This window comes from Dasypus novemcinctus, chromosome 11 (assembly GCF_030445035.2).
Source record: "Dasypus novemcinctus isolate mDasNov1 chromosome 11, mDasNov1.1.hap2, whole genome shotgun sequence".
NCBI classification, from domain to species: Eukaryota; Metazoa; Chordata; class Mammalia; order Cingulata; family Dasypodidae; genus Dasypus; species Dasypus novemcinctus.
This window is the reverse complement of record NC_080683.1, coordinates 84,740,383-84,761,613: the sequence shown is the minus strand read 5'-3', so window position 1 is coordinate 84,761,613 and position 21,231 is coordinate 84,740,383. Positions and strand designations below refer to the sequence as shown.

General features: G+C 40.8%; 1 protein-coding gene across 5 annotated transcripts in view; it reads right to left on the bottom strand.

The window, feature by feature from the left end:
* ARMC2 (armadillo repeat containing 2) overlaps positions 1-21,231 on the bottom strand; it is a 152,655-nt gene that overhangs the window by 109,328 nt on the left and 22,096 nt on the right. For 3 of the 5 annotated variants that reach the window (XR_011650110.1, XM_058307238.2, XM_004468406.4), the window contains 2 exons: positions 14,962-15,133; positions 7,889-8,096 (listed from right to left, as the gene is read on the bottom strand). Coding sequence is in view for 4 of the 5 variants with exons in the window: in XM_058307238.2 (XP_058163221.1) it covers positions 7,889-8,096; positions 14,962-15,133 (380 nt within the window). In the remaining variant the exon portion in view is untranslated. The remainder of the gene's footprint in view (positions 1-7,888; positions 8,097-14,961; positions 15,134-21,231) is intronic. The other 2 variants (XM_071218618.1, XM_071218617.1) reach the window with 1 other exon arrangement.

Sequence of the window (21,231 nt, the reverse complement as noted above, 5' to 3'; positions counted from 1 at the left end):
TACAGAGTGTAAACTATAATGTAATCTAAATCTTTTGCCCATTTAAAAAACATTAAAATTTTTCTTAAAACATAGGCTTGTATAATGTAAACAGAGAACCCTGATGCTAACTATGAACTATAATTAATAATATAACTATAATACTGTTTCATCAGTCATACCAAATTTACCACACTAACATATAATGTTAATAGGGAAACTGAGTGTGTGAGAGCAATATATGGGAACTCTGTATTTTCTGCCTGATTTTTCTGTAAACATACAGTGTCTCAAATAAATAAATAGATTAACAAAAAAATAATAAAAAATAAAAAGTGCTAATATCAAGTGTAACAAATGTTCCACCCGTTGCAAGGTGTTGGTAGTGGGGTGTTATTTGGGAATCATGTATCTTATGCATGATTTTCCTGTAAATCCACAACTTCTCTAATAAAGAAAAAAAAATCATTTTCTAGTTGACTATCTAGTATTTCCCTTTTATTTGGTCAAATACTAGAGAAAAATCATTGACTCAGACTAACTAAATAGCCAGTACCAATTAGTGAAAAGGTGCAAAATGATTTACTGTCACTTTTTGGTTCTAAGTAAGCAAACAGCACTAAGAAATACTTTATAGCAGGAGTAAGCAAACTTGTGTGTAAAAGGACAAGTAATAATATTTTAGACTTTTCAGGCATGTAGTCTCTGTCGCAACTACTTAATTCTGCCACTGCAGCACAAAAGCAGCCACAGACAATGCATCAACCAACGAGTGGGTCTGTAGGCTGGATTTGGCCTATGGATCTTAGTTTGCTGACCCCCTGTAGATACTCTGACTGCAATTTGGGAATGCCACCACCAGGGGGTGGTGGTCCCTTCCATCTCATCTTCATCACCTGAAGTACAAGCTAGATCATTTCCAGGCAGAATCAGACTCTTTTCTTAATAACTAGCCTTAAATACAGAATTCTATTTAAACAGCTAAACAAAAACAATGAAATTAAAGGACATGATTTCAAAGGGTTGTTCATAAGATCATAATTTTTAAAAAGTCTTCCAAGGCAATTATCACACTGGGTTGGGGTGAAAGAATTAAAAATAAATATAATGTCTAATATCACTGGCTGGTTATTATTCAAGTTTTATATGAATAAAACTCAATTAGCTATTACTTTGTAACTAACCATGCTCCCTTTAACTTAGATTAAAAGCCCACAGTTTCATGCTTACCATGGCATTTAAAGCTCCACCATTTCGAGGCACCCTAAGGGAAAAGCCCTTATAACTTTTCATTGCTGCAGCTATGAGTACCTCAATGTAAGGAATAATCCCTGTGACCGCCCTCTTGCACAGTGTGCCGCTGTGGTTATGATCCCATGTAGGCTTCTAAGCTCTGCTTTCCATCCCTCACGCCCGACCTCACTCCAGTGCACATTACCATCTCCCACCAGAACTGCTGCAGCTGTCTCATCACGGTCTCCTTTGTCCCAGGATCTTCCCTTGTCCAATCTTCCCTCACACTGCTGCTAGAGCTGAAAACCTCTTACTGGCTTCCCCTTATGTAAACACTAAGCCCGCCTTCCTGGGATTGGCACCGAAGGCCATCTACCCTGTGTCCCTGACCTTACCTTCCAGCTGCACTGCTCAGCTCTCGAACCTTAGGACCCCTATGCTCCACCTACACCAGGCCACTGCCTTTTCTTGAACCTGCCACCAGCATGTCAAATCCCAACTCCACATACACTGCCCCTTCAGCCAAGAACACAATTCTCCATGCCTACTGAAAATCAGACTTCGAGGGGCATCTCAAATCCCACCCCCCACCAGGAAGCCTTCCCTGATCCTCAGGGCACAGGTAAGTACTCTGACCTCTAACCTCCCAGTACGCTTTCTTTCAATTCTCCTTTCATTTATCATTGAATAGCGCTTCTCAAACTTCTGTGTGCATTTGAACCACCTGGAGGTCTTTATAAACTGCCGATTCTAATTCAGTAGGTCTGGGTGGGATGTGAGAGTCTGCATTTCTAACAAGTCATCAGGTAATGCTGACGCTGCATCCAGGGGCCACACCTAAGCAACAAGGCGACATCCCTTTGTAAGTTTCTTGTGGACAGGGTACATTTCTGCATCTCCTAATCTCCCTAGCGCAGGGCTTTGCTTACCAACAGAGGCTTATCGAATAGAACCTGTTGAATGAGGGGGGCCTCTAAAAATCATCCTGACCAATACCTGTCTTTTTCACATGGAAATGGTTTCTCAGCCACATAACCCTTAATTTTTAAAAAGAATAATGACTTCATTATTTTTGAAAAAAATGATGCATTTATTATTATTTCTTTAGTGCCAGGCAATAGAAGAAAATACAAAGAAGATTTAAAATAATCATTCCGGATCCCGCCACCCAGAAATAAACATAATTAATATGGGGTAAACATCATGCCAGACATATTTTTGCACATATTCAGATGAAAAGATAGAAGAATGACAAGAACAGAAGAGTGAATGGGAGGAAGGCAGGGAAATGGATACATATAAATGGGTTCATACCATACATGTTATTTTAATTAAAAAGTACTAAATATAAATTTTACTTGAATTTAATGGAAGAACATAAATTGAGGTGAAACTGAAGGAACTGTAGAACTTCAGATGAATGGGTCTTCGCAAGATATATTAGTTTCTAAAAGATTTTTCTGAAGTTAAGAAAAAATAATGAAAAACATTAGGATGCTGAAATTGTTATTTTTAACTCTATGTTTCAATTTTAGATTGTGGCTACTGAAAACATTTACTCCCTATTATGAAAGTGAAGAAATTAGTACTCACACTTCCTCCCAGGTATCAGTTTTAATTTTTTATATTACTATGACATTGCCAAGGTTTCTGTTCTGTAACCATAATTTCCAGAGTTGTTTAGTTTGAATTCAATGTAAAAACAGAGCCTATACTCACCACAAAAATCTTTTTACCATAGCTTCCTCATTTTTCAGGTCTGAATTTTGACTACTTGTTTTGTTGCCTGGATTTTGTTGTCCAGGAGTTTTCTAGAACATGCATGAGTACTATATTCCCCAAATTTACTCACATGAAAATGTTTATCTGCTGCCTTCTTACTGAACAACTTGGCTGGCAATAAAATTCTTGAGTGATCCCTTCCTTATACTTGGAACTTCACAGGCATTACTCCACTCTCTTCTGGCACTGAGTGAAGCTCCCGGCAGTCAGAGGCCAGCTTGCTTTTCCCCCTTATAGGTGACTTGCTTGTTCTGATTGGATGGCCATAGGTTATTTTCTTCCACTTATCCACCCAATTAGCAATTATTAATTGAGTGTGTACTAGGCTCTGAGCAGTGTTCTAGTGCTGAGTACTGTTGGAAATGTCTTCGTGTGGATTAGTCCATACCAGATTTTGTTGGGCCATGATGTCTATTTGAGCTTCAGATTCAAGTCTTTATCTCAGAAAGTTGTCTTCTTTTATATCTTCATATTTATTCTCTCTCCATTTGTTCGGCTCTCTTCCATTCTCAATGGGTTTGTAAGAAAATGAAATGTGTAAGTGCCTGGCATGTAATCAGTGTGAAGTAAGCTACTGCTAGGAGGGGGAATGGCAGAGGAGGGGGTGCTCACCTTCAGGAATACATACATGTTGGTAACTTCCATGTCTACTTCAATCTATGTGATCATTTTTATGCCTTATTCTTACTCATTTCTTTTTGTATGGTTTCCTCTAGCCCGTCCACCCATGTCTCATTGCATTTTCACCTGCTTTATTCTAATTTTTCATTTCTAGTATGGCTTTCCTCTCTCTGTTTACACATGTCTCTCTTTTTTGAGTACTGCAAGTTTGTTTTTCATCTCCTTATATGGTTTATAATCTCTGATCTCTTGGAACCCAAAGAAGACCTCTGTTTACCTTTTGTTTCTTTTGAGAGTGATCACATTATCTGTAATTTCTTTAAGATAATGGAAAATTGTTGTAACTCTTTTCTTGTTTTTGGAAGGTAATTCCTTTTGTGATCCGTTTTCTTCATCTTTTACTTACACATCTTAACATATCTGTGCCCAAATCCTGTGTTAATTCTTGTCCTAATAGTAATATTTAAACAGAGCCTTTATTTGTTGAAGAACCATCCGCAGAGGGAGACAACTAGGCTACTCTGCAGCTTCAACAAATCTGATATTTTTGCTGCCCCAGGAGGATGTGTTCCCTCAGTTGGTGTGCAACAGGCTGCAGAGACTCAGGGAAAAGTTCTTTCACGTGACAGGACCCTTGATTTCTAATCTATGGACACCTTCCCCCATCCCATACACACAAACCAGCTGGCTCACAGGTAATGGGGAGAGTGTCACCCTCAGCTCTAAACACCATCCCTACCCCCAGTCACTGGATGATCTTGACCTTGAAGGGAGTCTTTCTAGGGGCATCCCCCAGTTCTGGTTCTCCATGGCCCACCCAGATCCTTACACCTCATTTCTTTAAAGACTATTGGGTACACCGTGCTAAACTAAGAGACTCACTTCTAATGAAACTTGTTTCCTGCTCAAGGTCTGAAGAGGTATGCATCTACTCTCAAATTAGCCCTTGTTTCCATCCGTATTTTATACAGTCAGCAGGTTACTAGTTTAAGACTCTTGGTTGTGAAGGTTCCAGGTGATACTAATGCAAAGTAGCACAAGCTGCCTCTCAATAAAAGGTGAAAAGGGAAGGGAGGAAGGAGGAGGGGGTCAGAGAGAGGAAAGAGAGAGAGGAGGAAAGGAAGAAATGAAGGAAGGAAGGAGGGAGGTAGGAGGGGGAGAGAGAGGAAAGAAAGAAGGAAAGGAAGGAAGGAAGGAGGGAGAGAGGGAGGGAGGAACAAAGTGGCTCACATAACTGGGCAGTCTACAGTGTGATATGGTGGCTTCAGGTACAGCTGGATTCAGGGATTTATGAGGTCATGGAAACTGTCACTATCTCCACTCCCTCGCTCTGTTGGTTTATCCATTACTTTCCCCTCAGAGTCTCTCACTACAAGGCACAAGGTCGGCTGCAAAAACAACATCATCTTTAGCACTTAAAAACCTGGAGAAAGGGCCTTTTCCCCAAAGGCTCTGGTAAAGTCCCAGGGATGAGAACAGAGCCTAAATCCAGGGAATCCCCCCCCCCCCCCCCATGAAGAGCTTGACTCTCCACAACAATTAACGGCTTTGGGGCTTTCCTCCTAAAGGTTGCATTTCCAAAATCACAACAGTTTATACACCATTTCCACAGAACACTCTAAAAGGTTTTTAAAACAAATACAAAAAGGAATCAGATTGAACCAATGGATGGATGGATGGATGGATGGATGACGGATGGATGAAGACAGACACATAGATAATTTTTTAAAATGGCAGTTTTATTATTTTCAATCCACATGGCAACACAGAGTAAAAGAAAACGGGAGTGCCGCTGGGAGCAAACCTGCCAAATCATAAGTGAATCCTTAAATGGACACACAGAAGTGGACATAATTGGTGTACTATTTGAAGACAATAATTCCATTAGTGTTTAAGAGTGTTATTTTCTTTTGGAAAGTTACATGATCTCCCAAGATCTTGTTTGTAACAATATTTTGCTTAGCAAATGCTTTTTCCTTCATAACCGGCATAAAGATCAACTCCAATGCACCCCACAGCTGAATTATCCCATGTTCTGAATTAAGGGAGTATAAACCAATAGCATAAACTGCTCTTTCCCCCACCTCTACCCCTGCCCAGGAACCAGACTCAACAGGAAGGTGGCTGCTCCACACTACACAGCACGTAAGGACCTGCCTGGCAGCGCGTGCCCCTCTCCTCTGCCCCCTTCCCACGATCTGGCCATGCCCTTTGCACCCTGTGGTCAGTTCAAGCCGCCTCAGTTCCCATTTGAGCATCCCCTTCTTTTGACCAGCCCAGCTCACTGACAAGAGTCTTCATTTCCCACTTAATGGTCTAAAGATGAAAAGATGGTAATTGAGGGTAAAGCTTTAGTATCAAAACTGGGAATCCACCACTGCAAAGCAAAGATCATTTCTTGGAATTACCACTTAAATGTTTATAAGAAACAATTATCAAGTGTCCCAGATTGATTCATGAATGTAATTAATGGAAGAATTGCTAACAGTTTCCACTTCATGGTTTGTTTTACTCCAACTGTATAAACTTTTTTAAAATTTTTGGCTGCACTTCAACAAAATTCCATCTGATGATTAAAGGAGGTAAAGATTTATAAATCAAAAGTCATATTCATAGTTAAACTTGCCAGACCTAATTCAGATACAATCATAATACGATGCAAAAGCCATCCCGACAAAGTAGAAGAAAACTATTCGCGCTGCTGCCAATGCCTCATAATTTTGGATAGCAGGAAAAGGGGCTTCCAGTCCCTAACGCATCTGTCCTTTGCTGTTTGTGGGATCAAATATGTAACTCAAAATGCCTCTGCTGTCCCACGCTGAGGAAGGCATAATGAACTCTGGCTTGCCAGATCATTCTGCAACATCTAAAGGCTTGCAAAAATAAAATAAAATAAAATAGCTCCTGTCTGGCTTTCTCTTGTCAACCTTAATTACTGTAAGGATGGGTGCAGCAGATAAATGTTTCCTTTCTACTTCAGTACTGAAAGAAACACAAGTTTTCCTGCTGCCTTTTAAGTTTAAGCTCTGACGTCCACAGCCTATTCTTAATCACCAACTGGAAAAGATGTGTCTGCAATGGCCAGTTTGATGTTTTGTACTCAGCTCCCAAAGTCCCAATTTGAAGTCGATCTCTTCCACTTAAGGAGACATTTCATTTTTCCTTTAATTTAAAAAAATGTTCTGAATGCTAAGTGACATTACAAGGGCTAGTAGGTTGCCTAATATGAATTCCATGTGTGACACAATTCAGGCTGTGTCAGCAGGCAAGGTCAGTTCAGCCAAACCAACAAGCTGCCAACCAGCCACTCCAGGGAAAAGTTTTAAGCATGCGACATGTGTACAGCCAAAGTCAGACCTGAAATCCAAAGTGAGTGCAGCAAGCACTTGGTCTGAAAATGACCCATGGAATTTAATCTTGTTAAGCAAATTTGGACTGGGCAGCTATCCATAATGACCCAATGGAAAGTCCTAGAAAAAAATATCTTTTACTAGTAACCCTGCCCATTCCAAGACCTTCTGCCAATCTTAGCTTCATTACTGGCTAGGACTGGAGAATAGAATCTACATCCCCCCCATGCTACCCCCCACCCCAGTCCCAACCTTTTAAGGCTTCTTTAGTAAAACACCAGACGGAGAAGTCACACCATCCCAGAGACCATTCCTTCACCCTTCCTCAATATGGTAGGAAAATTATTTGTCAGAGAAGTCCAATCTAGGAACATGATAGTAAATCAAGTCATTCTCAATCATTCTTTTTATGAGAGGTTAGTAGAAGGATAGCATTTAATACTGAAAAACACAGATCTCTCCTGTTATAGTCCACTAGTCTGCAAAATAAATGTATTAGTCCAAATTTCTACTGAAGAATAAAATAAATTAAGTGTCCACTCTTTTGCAGAGTTGACAAAAGTGAACTGTTCCAAAGGGAAGTAAGGGGAGATTCCAGGTATGGCAAGAATCCCAAAAAACACCCAAACAAAAGGATCCATCACCGCCTAAGCGCTGGCGGGAGCAGTTGAACCACAGCAAAGACCTTGTTCTGATGGAACTACCAACGCAGCATTTTGGCAGGTATGAAGATGTGTTTCCCTGAGGCTCAAGTAGAACCATGAGAAGCGCTCTCTCCTACTCACACATCAAATTAGAATTTGTTTGAATAAAAGTGAAAAAGCAAATCTTTCATCTCACAAGATAGAGAGCAAACTGGTAAATTACACAGTTACCCTGACCAGCAAATTAAATACAAAGAAAAAATAAAAAAAGATACTGACCCTCCACTTCTGAGATGAGATTGTAAGGATGCTGTCCCTTTGAACATTTCTTGCTCCTTGGTTTCACTGAAGCTTCCATCGTAAGTTAATTGAAGTGGGTGACTCTTTAAGTGGCCAACAGCATTTGATTCTGTTAAATAAATTCCGTTTATTTTCACCATTGAGTCCCCATTCATAACTGTTTCTTTGGGTTTCACTGTCTTCTTTGCTGTAATAACCAAGGAAAATGTTTTGTCAACGTATTTTTTATTTCAGAAACTACTATCTTTCCATATTGTTTCCAATTTAAGAATGGATTGATTTGAAAACTATATATTACTTACAATAATCAAGTCTGGAATTATATGGCCAAAGCTTCCCTGAACAGCTACAAAAACTCAGTTATTTTAGGCTGGGCACCATCAATTTAGCAGGTAAAAATGAACAGGGAAATGTAGTATCTTATCTTATCTTCAGGGTCTACCTGAAGGCAACACTTGAATTTAGGTTTTTGAACTACCTAGTTTACTGTAAGTACTTCTGGGTTCCCTAAAAATAAATGTTATTCCTGAATTTGATGTTGTTAGTAATTTTTTCATTAAAAAACTATTTATTGAGTGCCTCCTTGATGGTGGGCAGTATCCCCGGCACTTGAGATGGATGTATCCATGTACGAAACCAAGATCCCTGATCTTATAATGCATTGCATTACCTTATAAGGCTTATATCCTACTAGGTGTAAACAGACCTTAAACAATAAACATAATAAATAGGCTATATGTTATAAAAAATAAGTGGAAAAAGGAAAAGTGGAGAGGGCAATGGGAATTGGAAATGGGGGCAGGTAGCAATTTTAAATAGTTGCTCATGGTAGGCCTCCAGGAGGTACAAAGCCTCGATACACATGAGGCATCTGACCACCAGATGACAAGGGACAGTATTTTGAGCAGATGGATCAGCTGGTACAAAGGCTGGGAGGCAGGAGTACAAAGGCCTGGGTGCTCAAGGAAGCCAGGAGCGGAGCATGTGAGGGGAAGAAGGGGATGAGATGCAACCCGAGGGGCAGGGGCAGATCAGGAGGCCTCATAAGCCACCACCCACCATGCCATGGGAAGGCCTGCAACGTTTTAAAAGGCTCCACAGAAGAAGGAACTAGACTGACAAGAACACTTCCAATCTCTGAACTGAAATATCTAATGTGTTTATGAATGCAGATTCTTAAGAGTTGTACTACAACACTTGCTTTATCAGCAAATCCACATTAGGAATAGCCTATCAACTAGGCTGCTACTGCACTGTAGTCCATGATAAAACACTTTGTCAAAGGGGAAGGGAGACTAAACCCCCTGTAGCATGGTGGGGGGGGGGATGAGCTTCTTATAAAATATGTTATTTTGCAAGTTTTCCCAAAATGACCCAAGGTTTCCTTTTCTGCACTTATTTAGAAACCAACAAACCAATAAATAAACAATAGCAAAACTACCTACTCTACCCCTTTGACAAAATAACTGCTTTTAAAACATTGAATTTATTTTGTGATTTATCTTTTTTAAAAAAAAAAAAAAAGACAGTAATAAAAATAAATTAAAAATTCCCTAGAGGAGTTCATCAGCAGATTGAAGCTGTCAGAAGAAATAATCAGAAACTGAGACAACTGAAATGATTCTAAGTAGCAGAAAGAATAAAAAATAATAAATACTGAAAAAAAACCACATTGAATTTAAAACCTTAGAAATTGGCTAGTTTAACCCTCATTTTTCCAATGAGAAAATTGAGAACCCAAAGTGTTAGTGACCTGTCTAAGGTTCCAGAGCCCATTAGGGGGCAGCCCAGGCTGCAGGGGTGGGAAGAGCACAGGTTTGGATTGCGTCAGACTTGGGTTCGAGTAGAGGCTGTCCCACACACCAGCCGGGTGATGGGGGCGGGCCGCTCAACTTTCCTAATGCTCACTTTCCTCAGTGTCCTCACCTCCTGAGGATGTGGCGAGAGTCAAATGATGTGGCCTAGGACACTCAAAACCTAGAAGTTATCATCATTGGTAACACTGGATCTCAGGAATCCTGGCCTCTGGTCCACAGCACCATATTTTCCAATTACAAAGCACCTACTTGTAGATTACAAAGCTATTTCAGTTGAGCCCTGTACTTGAGCCTTCATTCAATTCTTTCACTCATTCCATAAATACTTAGTAAGCACCCGGTACTATGAGCCAGGCACTGTTTCATGCACTGGTGATCCAGGGGTGAACAAGCAGTCCTGCCGTCACAGAGCTTATGTTCCCGAGGGGACCGTGACCGTCCTGTGGGAGGAGCTATATTTCCTATCTTCTCAATTTCCACAAGCAAGGTTTTCAGTTATTACTGCAAGGAAGAGCTGCCCTGATGCTCACTCTTACTCCTGATGGATCGTTAAACTGAGCCTGGGAACGATGCTCTGCCCTTCCCTGGCAAATGTTTACAGCACAGCCCACTAATTTTGTAATGGCTCCTGGGTAAACTTCAAAAGGAAACCCCACCAGTAGCATCACAAGGCAGGAATACTTCAGTCTCACAGATAATTTTTCATGCATATTACGGACCAGACCCTGTCTTGAGCCCTAGGGCTAAAAATACAGAAAGCTGTTTTCCCACTCAAGTTGCTTGGTCTAGTCGGGAAGCCAGATAGACAGGCAGGTGTGTCAAGAGATCAAGCCAGTACAGTGTGGTCCGAGCCAGGTAGCAAGTGAGTATAGGGAGTGGAGGAATTAATTCTGTCTTGAGAGCTTGAGAGTTGGTCAGGGAAAGTTTCATGGAGGAGATGGAGCCTGAGAAGCATTATAAACGATTAAGAGGAAGCAAATGGGAATTCTAAGGAAAGGGAACAAAAGTGCAATCAAACAAGGCCTTGCATTTAGAAGGGTCCTGCCCTTGGCTGAACACTCTGCAGTCACTGCTTGAAATTAATAATTTCTGAACAAGGAGCCCCACGTTTCATTTTGCCCAGTGCCCTGCAAATTATACAGTGGGTCCTGCATGGAGGCCTGAAGCAGCAGGCTGAGTGCAGGGAACCGCAAGGAGTTCCATATTGCTGGCGCACAGACTGTGAAGGGGCAGGGGAAGGAGTGGCCAGAGAAGGGCCTGGAATGTCAGGTTGGGGCCAGACCAAAACAGAGTGGTTATATATGCTAAGCAATTGGGACTCTGTCCCCTACTACGGCCCACCAAATCTGGCCTGCCTCCTGATGTATAACCTGTGAGCTGAGAATGGTTTTTATATTTGAAATGATTGAAAAAAGAATCAAAGTAAGAATAATATTTTGTTGACACGTGAAAATTTTATAAAGTTCCAATTTCAGTGGCCATCAAGAAAGCTGTACTTTATTACTGTATTAGTATTGTATACTGGAACACAGCCAAGTCCATTCAGGTATGCGCAGTTTATGGATGCTTTCACACTGTGGTGATGGCCTGCAAAATCTAAATATTTACACTCTGGGCCTTTATGGAAAAAGCTGGCCAATATATGCATTAGGCCAGTGTTTCCCAAAAGACAGATTCCATTGTCAGGTAGGTGTGGGAAATGCTGAGCTGAGTTAAAATTAAACAAGTGTCTTTACCACATGGCTTTACTAACCCTTTAAGATGCAAATGTGCACTGTCCATCTCCAAGAAAGAAAGGGCAGTATTTTACAGACTTGAGCACCAACCTTTTTACCATGGAAAAGCTATTTTGCCAAAAAATGTTCCCTGGAACTCAGTTTGCCAAACTCTCCTATAAGTATTCAGGGAATAAGAGTGTGTGTGTTTGGGGGGGGGGGGGGTAGTCAGCCAGGGATGAAGCAATCTCATTTTGATTGGCATCATTTCTCAAGGCCCACTGGAATAAATGGTCAAAGCTGCTGCTCACAGCCAGCTCTAGTTAGCTGCTCAGGCTCCCCCAGACTCTGCTGACAGCCCCAAGGCTGAAGGTCATTGTGCCAGCCACCTGCAGTCCTCAAGTGAACCAAGGGTAGATTTAAGAGGTACAAGACAGGAGGGCTGGACGATCAGGGGCAAGGCAAGAGGAGACGAAGCCCTGGACTGTGGCAGCAGTGGGAAAGGAGAATGCAAGCCCAAGAGCCAGAAGAGCCAGAAGCAGGGAGCTCATGGAGGACAGGGTGATGGGGGGCATGGTGGGGTTGGTGAGAAGGTGGACGTGACACCCTCAGGCGGGCTTGGAGAACTGAGAAGTCTTAGCAAAGCTGCCACCTCTAGCCCCAAACTCTTTCTGAACACACAGCAATGAAACCTACTGAGATGACTGATGTCTACACACCTCTTCCCCTTTAACTTTCTTACACCAGGAATTCCAAACCTGCCCCCCCAATCCTGCCTGTGGGGCGGCTTTGGCTCCAAATGACTTCACTGCAAAGGAAGAGACGTGTTGTCTGTCTCCGTGCGCAGATGCCTGTGCAGGCTCGTTACCTAGGCTGCCTTCTCTAGGCAGCAGAGGACTCTGACACAGAACCCAGGGGGCGCCTGCACAAATGACAACGATTTATAAGATACATTTTTTAATTGAGCAGCGTGTGCTTTTAAAATGACAATGACTTCTTGTTGCCATTACTTCTCAAATGCTGACACAGACCTCAGGGATGATGAGAAAATGGTGAAGTGGGGCACCTGCAAAGAGGGTGGATAAAAGAACCTAACGAAGACGCGCCTCCACACAACCTGGAGGCTCGAGGCTGGCCTGGGTGCTGGGAATGACTGCATGGCACCTGTCCCAGCAGTGCAGCTGAGGCACTGTGGCCACACAAGGGGCCAGGTGGCCCAGGGGCAAAGCCAAGCGGGAGCAGAGGACGAGGATGGTGGGAGGGGCAGCTGCCTCTTTTGTCACCTTCACATAAATGTGAACAGCCCGGCAAGCAGCAGGGCTTCCCAAGGTGAACTACCAAGATTTAGAGCCATAAAAAAAATGTACACTGCATTCAAGCTCAGAAGCAAAAAATTACACCTGTTTAGAAACCCTCCCATCAGTTCTGCCATCCCTGTTGATAAAAAGTGACCCTGTTCCTATGCAAGTTCCTATGACACCTGGTCCTTGTGGGCTCCTGATCGCATCCTCGCTCGTCTTGTCAAGGACTCGGTTCCTGAAATTGAAATTCCCTCCTCTCTGATTTAACTGACCTGCCAGAGGATCCCGGCAGTGGAACTTTCGACAAGTTCCCCATGATTCTAATGTGTAGTTTTCACTGAGACCTGCTGCTGAAGAAAAACACAAACATGGAATCATGTCTTTCCTCTGTTTAACCTTGCCCTGGCTTTTCATTGCAATCAGAATAAAGTCCAGCCCATTCCCCAGGGCCTGAGGCCCTGCCTGGCCATCCTACCTCAGCTCCCTCCAACTTTTCCTTGGAAAGGGACTTCCAGCTACACTGGCCCTCAGTTCCCCCACCGGCCAAGCCTGCCCCATCTCGGCCCTTGCATTTTGCTGTTCCTTCAGCATGGGGTACTCTTTCCGTAGATTTTTACACGGCTGCCTCCTTCACATGTCAACTCGCCTCCTCAAAGACACTTCCAGAGCCATGTGAGCTAAAGCAGATTGCCCCTGCCAGTCACTCTTCATCCTATTATCTTCTTTTTCTTCCTTGCAGCAGTTATCAGAACCCAAATTATTTATCTGTGTCCCCATTTATTGTCAATCTCCCCTCATTGGATTGTAAGCTCTCTGAGGGCAGGACCCTGTCTTGCTTATCACCATATATGCTGGCCTAAATGGTTCCTGGCACTTAGTGGAGGCTCAGTAAATACTGAAAGACTGACTGACTAATCAACAAGCAAATTGGGACATCAAGGAACTCTGTTCCGGCATCACGGTATGATATTCACCCCATGTACTTCATCTTTGTCTTTTTCTTTCTCCCTGATTCTACCTCTTCATCTCTTTCAGGGTCATGAACTCCAAAGCCCACAGCGCCCAGACAGGAAAATGAGTGAACTGTGGCTGGGGAGATGCGGTGAGCTGCAGAGCATATCTCTCCCTAAAGGGCTGGGCACAGCTCTGCTCCAATCACTCCCTTTGGAGCTACCAAGAATAGGGATCCAGTGCTATGAGATGTTCTCATTTTGCACAATAAGTCACAAATCTGGATTCTTCCATGAGATCTTCTACTTTTAAAATGCTGGCAACTAAGTAAAAGAAAACACTTGGAGGTCAAACAAGTATGACCCTCAGGCGGTGACTTGTAACCTTGGAGAGCCATCTTTGGATGGTCTTCTTCTCTCTGTGAAAGGAAAACCTCATCCTCATCTTTGTTAATTGAGGCAGAGCCAATTCTGTCAGCTCCTGATAAATCCAACATTTCTGATCCCATAAATTTTATAATGACTCTGAACACATAGACATATGTCACTGAAATAAAGTCTCTTGAGCAATACTTTCCCTTATTGTAGGCCACATACCTTGGTATTTTCCATTATATTCTATTCTGCTTCATTTAAAAAAAAAAATCTTAGTTGTGACTCCACAGATTGATTGCCTTTCCACTAACAGGTCATTTCCTGTAGTTAGATAAACTCTGGCTTAGAATGCCCTGGAGGAGGATGGTGCGGTTTAAGGGTGTTTAAGGGTGGCTCTCCTTAGAAGGAGATGTCTTCAGGGTTTCTGCTCCCAGCCAGCTATTCTGTGGCAGGAGGAAGTCCCATTCAACTCTTGCTTACGTATTCACACAGGATCAGAACCGTATCTTCAAAGACCAAGTGTACACCACAGGAATCTAAGGTATGGCTAATGAAATTAACTTTTTGAATTCTAATCTTAAAACCACTTATTTTCCATACCTGAGAAACCATTCATTAGGAAATACTTATCCTATCCTCTTTCCTTACCAAATCACGTGTTTTTTGTTTTGTTTTTAAAACCGTGATATTTAGGTAAGCCTTACAAGCACCCAGAAAAATATACCGGCAATGTTTCTTAACCAGCTTTTGCACAACATTAACTGAGACACGGTTAATTAATCTAAGGATGAGGAAAAATGTGAGATTAAGGAAAACCACATAGCAATTAACTGTTGAGTGCAAACTCAAGAAGCAGGTCTGCCCCGGGGTTTAAAGGATGTTACGTGGCCTTACGCTTGGCAGGAGGAAGGGTTCTGTCCGGCAGAAGAGCCCCCTGGGAGGCCGCCCTGAATAAGCGCGCCCGGGCACTGCTTATTCTTCTAATCTTCGCGGGGTCCACTGGGGGTTTAGGAAAGGAAAGGCAGGGATCTTCCTCTGGGGTGGGAGATGCTGGAACTTTCGGTTTCTGGAAAGAGATTTTTTAAATGATTGGAATGAGTTTCTGTGTCTCAAATAAGACTCACCAACCTGGAGCTGACCCTTACACTTCCAGAAGAATCCAAGGGTTTTTTGCTTGGCTTCACCCTGGCCCAGTTCTACCGTCTCACAGGTCCATCTCATTTACTGTGTTACATAAATAACACTGAATTTTTTTTTTCCAATTGCATTCTGATTAAATACTCTGCTGCCCTGCTTAGCATATGTTGGGGAAAAAAAGAAAACAACAGGTTACACAAGCTGGAAAACAAAAGCTATCTAGGAAAGAGACTATAAAATTAGGTAGAGTACATTCAACATGCTTTGCAGATTTTTTGCATTCAGTTCAGGTCAAAATATATTTATTGGTAAGCTTAATGGATAAAAGAGCTTCTGTTTGGGGTGATGAAAAGTTCTAGTAATGAATGGTGATGACTGTAAATGTAATTAATGGCACTGAGTTGTACCCTTAAAATGGATAAAATGGCAAATTTTATTATATATATGTATAATAACCACAGTAAAAAAAATAAATCAAAAACCTTTTTTGGCATCTATATGTGCCAAGCACTGAGAGGAATATAAATTCAATCTTAACATATTTTGGACTCTACAAATACATTTTTAAAAAAGGGATATAAAAAAGTAAAAGTAATTTAATTAAAAGGCCACAAATCCTAGGGAAGCATATTTGGCTCAACTGATAAGAGTGTCTGCCTATCACATGGGAGGTCCAGGGTTCTATACCCAGGGCCTCCTGACTTGTGTTGTGAGCTGGCCCATGCACAGTGCTGATGTGTGTAAGGAGTGCCATGCCACACAGGTGTGTCCCCTGCATAGGGGAGCCCCACGCACAATGAGTGTGCTCCATAAGGAGAGCTGCCCCACACCCAGGAGTGGTGCTGCACACACGGAGAGATGACGCAGCAAGATGACGCAACAAAAAGAGACACAGATTCCCAGTGCCACCGAGAATGCAAGCAGACACAGAAAAACACACAGCAAATGGACAGAGAGAGCAGACAATTGGGAGGCGGGGAGGGGAAGGGGAGAGATAAATAAAAAGAAAATAATTTTTTTAAAATAAGGTCACAAACCCTAAAGCAAGAAGTTGTCTTGGACTTATAATACAAAAATGCTTTCTTCTTTACATCTCAAGAATTCTATGCTGATACTCTAGAAATAAAATATTACTGGCAAAATTAAAATTCCTTGCAAGACTTTCAAAAATACCTGCACCAAACACCATGCTCCCCAAATCTGCCTCTAGTTTATCCTCCAGATGGCTCTTACCTCTGACCCAGAGCCAGAACCTCAAGGGGTCTAAACTCACAGATTTTGCTGTTGCTTGGCAGTTCTACTATTCCTGTCTAGGAAAAGACCAATCATACAGTAGCAAATGCTTTTAGCTCTCAAACCCAAATTAATTGAGTTACTGTTCCTAAAATCACTTCCATAATATGTGAAATGAGAAACTCCCTAATGAATCTGTTAATTGACATTTTTCTTTTAAATCCAGTGTGAAATTCAAATAGGATAATTTGGAAAACTGGATGAGGTTATCTATCACGTATGATGCATATTCTCAAACACTCATTTTTTCATATACATTAATAGAACATAGACACTTATATTAGAGTTCTTCAAAGATGTTAGTTACGTCAATAATGATGACATTCTTCAAATTATTTTCATATCCTTCTGTTCATTTGCATCCAGAATCAGTTTATAAAAACCCGACAAGAAAAATTAACTTTATGACTGTGGAAACACATTTTTTAAATGAAAAAGCATAAATAATCAGCATACTATAGAGCAGGGGTTATTAACCAGGAGTCCACAGATCCCCAAGGGATTCATGGAAAGATTTCAGGAGGTCCATGAACTTGAACTGAAAATTTAAAAAAAGCATTATCCTTGTGGGGATGTGTTTATGTGGGTGTGATATATTTATTAAATAATACACAGTATAGTATGGCCTTAGTAAAGGGTCCGTGGTTTTCAACTGTCTGGCAAAGTGGTCCTTGGAACAAAAAAGGTTAAGAACCCCTGCTATAGAGGAAGGAGTACATCAATTTGGGATCAGACAAACCTAGGGCAGAATTCACTTACAAGTTATATGAACGTGGGCAACACATTTACTTCTGTGAACTTCCCAAAATATAAAAGAGACAAAATTTTTAAGTACTAAAAGAAAACAACTGACAACCAAGAATATTATATGTGGCTAGAATATCTTTCAAAATGAGTGAGAAATTAAAGATTCCCAGCTAAAGAAAAGCTGAGAAAGTTTGTCACCATCAGACTTGCCCTATAAGCAATGCTAAAGGAAATTCATTAGACTGAAGGAAAGGACACTGGACAGTGGATCAAAGTGGCATAAAGAAATAAAGACCTCTGGTAGGGAAGCAGACTTGGTCCCAACGGATAGGGCATCCACCTACCACATGGGAGGTCCGCGGTTCAAACCCGGAGCCTCCTTGACCCGTGTGGAGCTGGCCCATGTGCAATGCTGATGCGTGCAAGGAGTGCCGTGCCATGCAGGGGTGTCCCCCGCATAGCAGAGCCCCATGCACAAGGAGTGCACCCCGTAAGGTGAGCCACCCAGCACGAAAGAAAGTGCAGCCTGCCCAAGAATGGCACCGCATACACGGAGACCTGACACAGCAAGATGGCGCAACAAAAAGAAACACAGATTCCCGGTGCCACTGATAAGAATAGAAGCGGTCACAGAAGAACACACAGCGAATGGACACAGAAAGCAGACAACTGGGGGGAGGGAGGGGAAAGGGAGAGAAATAAATCTTAAAAAAAAAAAAAAAGACCTCTGGTAAAGGTAACCATGTTGGTAATTATAAATTCCAGTAGTATTGTATTGTATTTTTGGTATGTAGTTCTTTTTACTTCATACAGGTTCTGAAATACATATGCCTAAAAAGTCATGATAAATCTATTATTTTGGACATACAATAAGATATAATTTGTAACAAGTACAATGAAAAGGTGGGAGATGAAGGACTATAGGAACGGTGTTTATGTATGCAAATGAAGTTGTCAGTATCAAATCGGATATGATTGTTATAAATAAGGAAGACAAATTTAAGCCCCATCGTACCTACAAAGAAAATATATGAAAAATATGTACAGAAAAAATAAGAAGAGACTTAAAATGATACACTAAAAAAAATAAAATAAATTTGAAAATATGTATTAATGGAATAACTGAAGGACAAAAATGGTATAAGACTTACAAAGACCAAATAGCAAAATGGCAGAAGAAGGTTCTGCATTATCATTAGTTACTTTATGTAAATGGATCAAACTCTCCAATCAGAAGGCAGTGATTAGCAGAAAGGATAAAAATGCATGACCTAACTACCTGTTTTATAAAAGAGATTCACTTTAAATTCAAATACACAAGTAGGTTGAAAGTGAAAGGACAGAAAAAATATGCCATGCAAATGGTAACCAAAAGAGAGGTGAGGTAGCTATACTATTATCAAATAAAGTAGAATAAGTAAAAAATTGTTACAAGGGACAAAGAAGGTCACTATATACCGATAAAGGGGTCAATACAATAAGAAGACATAACAATTATAAATACATGTGCATCAAATGGCTGAGCCCCAAAATATTTGAAGCAAATATTGACAGATTTGAAGAGAGAAATAGGAAGTTCTTCTTCTACACGAGGAGACTGCTATACACTACTAGATCAATAAGGAAACAGAAGACTTGAACAAAATTATATAAACCACTAGACCTAACAGATATATATAGAACATTTCACCCAACACCAGCAGAATACACATTCTTCTTTAATGCATATGAATAATTCTCCAGGATATACTGTGTGTTAGGTCACAAAACAAGTCTTGATAAATTCACAAATACTGATATCATACAAAGTATCTTCTCCAACCACAATGGAGTGAAGCTAGATATTAATAACAATGGGAGAACTGGAAAATTCACAAATATATGGAAATTAAACAACACAACCTAAAACAACCAATGGGTCAAAGACAAAATCACAAGGGACATTAAAAAAGTCTTGAGGCAAATGAAAATGAAGGCACAGCATACCAAAACTCAGGAGTACAGCAAAGGTAGTTATGAGAGAAAATGTATAGCTCTAAGCTTTTATTTAAAAAGAGGAAACATCTCAAATCAGAGACAACTGGAGGATCTAGAAAAAGAAGAGTAAACTAAATCCAAAGTGAGCAGAAGGAAGGAAATAACAAAGATTAGAGCATAGATAGATGAAACGGAGAATAAAAAAGCAATAGAATCAGTGAAACCAAAAGTTGGTTCTTGGAAAAGGTCAGTAAAATTAACAAACCTTTAGAGTGACAAAGGAAAAAGAGAGAAGATGCAAATAATAAAAACCAAAAATGAAGGGGGGGACATTACTACTGATCCCACAGAAATAAAAAAGATTATAAGAGGATACTATGGACAACTGTATGCCAACAATAGAAGGCTTAGATGAAATGGACTAATTCCTAGAAACACATAAACTAGTTATACTGACTGGAAAAGAAACAAAGTATCTTAAGAGACCAATAGCAAATAAAGAGCTTGAATCATTAACCCAAAACTTCCTGACAAAGAAAATTCCAGGACCAGATGGCTTCATATTGAATTTTACCAAACATTCCAAGAAGAATTAACATCAGTTGTGCTCATACTCTTCCAAAAAATTGAAAGAAGGAAACACTCCCTAATTCATTCTTTTAAAAAAATATATATATATATATTTTTTTATTTCTCTCACCTTCCCCTCCCCCACCAGTTGTCTGCTCTCTGTGTCCATTCGCTGTGTGTTCTTCTGTGACTGCTTCTATCCTTATCAGTGGCACTGGGAATCTGTGTTTCTTTTTATTGTGCCATCTTGCTGTGTCAGGTCTCCGTGTGTGCGGTGCCATTCTTGGGCAGGCTGCACTTTCTTTCACGCTGGGTGGCTCTCCTTACGGGGCGCACTCCTTGCACATAGGGTTCCCCTATGTGGGGACATCCCTCCATGGGGGACACCCTCCATGGCATGGCACTCCCTGTGTGCATCAGCACTGCACATGGGCCAGCTCCACACGGGTCAAAGAGGCCCAGGGTTTGAGCCGCATACTTCCCATGTGGTAGGCAGATGCCCTATCCATTAGGCCAAGTCTGCTTCCCTTCCTAATTCATTCTTGAAGACAACATCATCTTAATGCCAAAGCCAGATAATGATACCTTAAAAAAAGAAAATTACAGATTGATATCTCTTATGAATATAGATACAAAAATCCTCAAAAAAATACTAACAACTGAATCCAACAGCATATTAAAAGACATACACCATGATCAAGTGGGATTTATCACAGGTGTGTAAGGGTGGTTCAACATAAGAAAATCAATTAATGTAATATAACACATAAACAGAATGAAGGGGGAAAAACCTGCATATTTATCTCACTTGACTCAGAAAAGGCATTTACCAAAATTCAGTACCCCTTCTTGATGAAAATACTTAGAAAATACTTAGAGAAGAAAATTTTCTCAACATGATAAAGTGAATTTATGAAACACCCACATCTAACGCTTACTTAATGTGAAAGACTGAAAGCTTTTCCTCTAAGAACAGGAAGAAGACAAGGGTTCACTATCACCACTGGTATTCAACACTGTACTGGAAGTTCTAGCCAGAGCAATTAGGCAAGAAATAGAAAATAAAGACATATGAATTGGAAAGGAAAGAGTAAAATTTTCCCTACTTGCAGATTACATGCTCCTATATATAGAAAATCCTGGAAAATCCACAATAAAGCTACTAGATCTCATAAATGAATTCAGTAAATTGGCAGGGTATATGAGCAACACACAAAAGTCAGTAGCGCTTCTTCTATACACTAGTAATGAACAATCTGAGGAAGAAATCAAGAAAATATTCCATTTAAAGTAGCAACCAAAAAAATCAATTATCTAGGAATAAATTTCGCCAAGGATGTAAAGGAAAACTAGAAAATATTGCTAAAAAAAAAAAAAATTAAAGACCTAACTAAATGGAAGGACATTCCATGTTCATGGATTGGAAGACTAAATATTGTT